This window comes from Leopardus geoffroyi, chromosome D2, assembly GCF_018350155.1.
Source record: "Leopardus geoffroyi isolate Oge1 chromosome D2, O.geoffroyi_Oge1_pat1.0, whole genome shotgun sequence".
Taxonomy (NCBI): domain Eukaryota; kingdom Metazoa; phylum Chordata; class Mammalia; order Carnivora; family Felidae; genus Leopardus; species Leopardus geoffroyi.
The window spans coordinates 88,135,431-88,140,198 of record NC_059334.1 but is presented as its reverse complement, the minus strand read 5'-3'; the positions used below and the strand labels follow the sequence as shown (position 1 = coordinate 88,140,198).

The following is a 4,768-nucleotide window of genomic DNA, read 5'->3' as shown; positions in this document are numbered from 1 at the left end:
CCGGATTTTCACGTCCGATCCTGGACACGCCCCCCCAGCCTCCAAATCTTCCCTCCCTTCTCTGCCACCTTGCTGGAGCCCATGCCCGGCAAGGGCCTGGTCAGCACCAGCCCGGCCTTGCCCTGCCAGGGGGGACAAACGCCAATTTGGACACGACAGGGAAGGGCGAGACTTTCTTGGAGGCTGGTCCTGAGACCCCCTCCTTCCGCCGGGGCCAGCCGAACCACAGCACAGACTCCCGCTTCACCCCCCCAGATGCCACCTTCAGAGTGTCCTGGGCAGACATGGGGCAGGCTAGGGCGGCTGGCTGTCATCCTTATTAAAATTCTTCTTCAAACACTCCTGGGAGTGGCCTGCTGAAGATAAACTACCCCGAGAGAGTTCTTCACAGAAAGTGCTTTAATGATGCAATTATCTTCATTCAACTCAGAACGTCTTTATTACGTTAGAAAGGGGCAATCCATCTTGGTTTATAGAAGGCGCAGGCCTGGCCCCAGACACCGGACCTGGCCCTGGAGCCTGGTGTGAGAGCCCTTTCAGCCCCGCTTCTAAATTTGCATGGAGAAAACACTTTTTAACTGAGTTTCTCTGGCCGAGCCAGAGAGTTAACTGTCCCCCAAAGCTGGATCTCATTAAAGCAACTTTGGTTTTTCAAAACTAAAAATATGCTGATTCACACTGCTGTTTCTGTGCTCTGGGATGTCAACCAGACAAGAAGTCCGTACGGGCCAACCCATCTCATGATCTGTTCCAAAACTTCAGGGAGACACTGCAGACGGAGGGTCCAGTGTTATGGCACAGAAGGCTTTTCAACCAGATTTGGTCCAGTTTGGGAAACAGAATCTGAATAGGCACAGGTCTCTGTTGGGCCTCTGCCCCCACTTCTCCGAGCTGCGCGCGCGGGGGGGGGGGGGGGGGGGGGGGAATCCTATCTCCCCAGGAGCATCCCCCCACCCAGGAAGCCCAACCCACCGAGGCCCCTCCCCGCTGGATCTTGCCCTGGTCCCAGGTCCCGGTGGTCCTGGGAAGAAAGTGCTGAGCGGGAGAGCCCGACAGTAAACACCCAGTGACCCAGTGACTCTGCGCTTGTCCCAAGCCCTGTGACCGAGTTGGTAAGAGGTCGCCCCCCCCCCCCCCCCCCCCCCCCGGCCCCTGTGCCCAGGGCCCTTCGACCGCACCCATGGCGGCTCCTAAGCCCAGGCCGTGGGACACTCGGGCAGCACGACGGGCGGCCCCTGCCCGGGAGGGTGCTAAGCAGCTACAGGTGCCTGAAAAGCCACCCAGGGCCAAGGCGACTTCAAGGGGACAGAAGCAGAGTCGCCAGTCCGGGTTCGGGTCCGTCCTACGCGGCCCCCAGGGTTCGGAGAGAGGACCCAGGGTTCCAAATCCCGGCTGGGGCGCAGCAGAAGAGCGGCGGGGGAGCCACGGGGCCGACCCCGCCTCTGATGGCGCCGCGCGCGGTCAAGGCCGGTGTTCCCACGCCAGCTCCACCGAGGCCGCGCCCGTCGTCGATTCCTGAGCCGAGGCCAGCTCCACGAGCTCCCCGGGGTGCCTCGGCCACCTCCCGGACCGGAGGAGCGCGGGCCCGGCCCGCAGAGCTCCGGGAGAGGCTGGCGGGCGCTGGGAGAGGGACAGGGGCACTGGGTCCCAGGAGGCGGGCCCACCCCTGCCTGTCCCTTCGGCCCTCCCAGGTCAGCGAAGCCAATGGACACCCAGGCTCGCGCGGCAGCGGCCGCGGCGATTGGATGACGGCGCATGAAAGGGGCACCGCCTTCTTATAGGGTTCCGCGGGCGGGGGTGCCGCCAAGCCCGGGTCGATCGCACCGCGAGCCACCTTCTCGGCGCGCCGGCCGGGCCTCGCCAGCCCTGCGCCCGCCTGACGGCGCATGGCCCCGGCGTCGCTCGGCATGAACCCCGCTGGGCTCCAGACGTTCGGCGGGGGGCGCGCGGGGCCCGGCCCGCTGCCCTTCAGCGTCGAGTCGCTGCTGGAGGCGGAGCGTGGGCTGGACGCGGGGCCCACCGAGCCCCGGGAGGAGAGGCCACGGGGCACCGCGGAGCCCTGGGCCTGGTTCCCGCCGGCCGCCCGCTCGTCCTCCCCACGTAAGTGCCCTGTCTCTCGGTCCCAGGCAGCCAGGAGAGCCCCCGCCCCGGCCCGCGCTGGGAGGACGAGGGCGGAAAGGCCGCCGGCACCCCTAACTTCGCCAAGTAGCCACTAACGCGCCTGACCTGCGCGCAAAGAAAAGACCGAACCCACCCGGGCCCCCTCGCGCGCGCCAATCCGGACGCGGAGCCCGAAGCCCTTGAACCCGCGGCTTCTTGGCTCAGAGCTTTTCCGGCGCCAGCGCCCCCCGCCCCCGTCCGTCCCCGCGACGGTTAATTCCCGCTTCGCCAACTCCTCGCCCCAGTGCTCGCCGCTCAGCTCTTGCGGCCGCCTCCCGCCCAAGCCCCTCGCTTCTCGGAGTGAGCACGGTCCCCCCTCCCTGGAGGGCAGACCCCGAGTCCAGGGCCCCCCGCCCCGTCCCCCTGAGGCCTGCCTCTCTTACCCCAGGGCTTTCTGGGTCTCGTCGTGCCTCAGGGCCGCGACCGGCACGCGTAACCGGGCTCTGCCGGGGTTCGGAAGCGTGGGCAAGGGGCGCGCGCTGCTGGCGTCGGGGCATCCGCTTTGTGCTTGTCTCTCCTCCCAGGCGCCCCCAGCCCTCCGCCCTGCGCCCTCCGAAAGCACAGGACCAACCGCAAGCCGCGGACGCCCTTCACCACCGCGCAGCTGCTGGCGCTGGAGCGCAAGTTCCGCCAGAAGCAGTACCTGTCGGTGGCCGAGCGCGCCGAGTTCTCCAGCAGCCTGAGCCTCAGCGAGACGCAGGTCAAGATCTGGTTCCAGAACCGCCGCGCCAAGGCCAAGCGGCTGCAGGAGGCCGAGCTGGAGAAGCTGAAGCTGGCGGCCAAGCCGCTGCTGCCCTCCTTCGCCCTGGGCGCGCCCCTGCCCGGCCCCCCGGCCGCGTACGCGGGCGCAGCGGGCTCCCCGCCGCAGGCGCCAGGACTCGTCGCCGCGCCCGTCGCTGCCTACCGCATGTATTACCTGTCCTAGGGCAACGGGGGGCTGCGACGTGGGTCCCAGCGCCAGCGCGCCGGCCGCGTCCGTCCGGGCGCGGAACTCGGCCCTGGGTGGCCTTCCGGTGCCTTTGTGTCTCATTTTTCCGTTTTTGTGTTTCCGCCGTCGTCGATACACGTGATGACCGATGCCTCGAGCGCACTCGTGGGCACCTTACGCACATTTTAAAACGGGGGTGAAAAACCCCGTGCCTCCCACACTTCCGTGAAAAGCGGTGAATGGTTTCGTGCGGCGCCCTCGGAGCTTCCCGTTTTGTGCAAACCGTGAGGCGTCGTGGGGTTTACTCCGTGGCGCGCTCCTGCGCCCCTAACCCGGCCAGCAGGGCGCTCAGAACTGGCTACGAGACTGAGGCCCGAACCGCGGGGGAGACAGTTTGGAGCCAGGGCCTTCAGGTGAAACTCCCCAGCTACGTCCCCGGATGAGGTCTGGTGCCGTCCCGACCACATGGAAACCCGCACGCCCACTTTAGGGACCCCCCACACTTACGGTTTTCGTAGGGCGCGCCCAGCAGCCTGCAGTGAACTACTGTCTGGGGGCGTGCGTGGGGTCCACGTGTGGGGGTGGGTGCGCGCGAGGGCGCTCGGCCGGAGTGGGGGAGCCCGCGGGGCGCGTCTGAGGAGGCGGGATGAGAGGGACCCGCGCGGCCCAGCCTGCTGCTTTCCCACCAGCAGGGTTAACTCGGGAATCGGGCGCCGAGTGAACGCAAGAGGACGGTCCCCCGTTTGGACGGACTGCGCGGCGTCCCCAACACTCCGCTTCGCCTGGTGGTGGCGCGAAAACCCACAGGGCCCGCTTTCCGCTCGCTGCGGCGGGGCGGGGGGGGGGGAGGGGGGGGGCCGCGGGGGCAGCCCCCCGCCCGCCCCCCCCAACCCGCCCTGCAGCCCGTGGGGCCCAGACCGCGGGCGGGGCTCCAAGCCCTGCCCCCTGCGAAGGCTGCCCTGGAAACAGCGCAGGAACCTGCCCAAAGTCCCTTTACCTGAACCTGCCTGTCAGTAGCCATCATCCTCCCTAGGTTTCTGGGAAAACGAGAACTCACGATGGATTGAAAACAAAAAAAATTTTTTTTTACATTTATTTATTTTTGAAAGACACAGAGACAGAGTGTGAGTGGGGGAGGGGCAGACACACACACACACACACACACACACACACACAGAATCCGAAGCAGGCTCCAGGCTCCAAGCTGTCAGCACAGAGCCCGTCGTGGGGCTTGAACCCACCAACCATGAGATCGTGACCTGGGCCGAACGAAGTGGGACACCTGACCGACTGAGCCACCCAGGTGCCCCACAATGGATTTTAAAGGGACACCAACCCAGTTCCTGAAGTGCCAGCTGCTGAGGTGACCAGTGGCGACCAGACAGGGCCAGGAAGCCCCTTCCCCTTCCACCTTCCCCGTGTGCACCACTGCCCCTGCAGTGTGCTGTTTACACTCACAACCCAACTCCAGGCACCATCCGCAAGGACACGGGTCTGTAAATACACCGGAGAGGGTGGCTGGGGGCCATGGCACCCAGGGAGCTCACTGAGGGGCCGAGGGGCCATGCCCCCCAGTCTGGACACTCCCTGCGGGCCAGCACTTCGATCTGCTCAAATCTGAAGTACAAGCCAAATCGTACAGCCAGACGAGGCTCACTTAGCAAACAGTCTGAGGATCGT

At 66.1% G+C, this 4,768-nt stretch overlaps 1 protein-coding gene across 1 annotated transcript; it reads left to right on the top strand.

Moving 5' to 3' along the window:
- The first annotated feature begins 1,009 nt into the window (after window positions 1-1,009).
- Window positions 1,010-4,251, top strand: LOC123577266 (homeobox protein MSX-3-like). The gene is made up of 2 exons (XM_045439354.1): window positions 1,010-2,100; window positions 2,685-4,251. The coding sequence occupies exons 1-2, from the start codon at window positions 1,887-1,889 to the stop codon at window positions 3,083-3,085; spliced, it is 615 nt and encodes a 204-aa protein (XP_045295310.1). The 5' UTR covers window positions 1,010-1,886; the 3' UTR covers window positions 3,086-4,251.
- The last annotated feature ends 517 nt before the right edge of the window (window positions 4,252-4,768 follow it).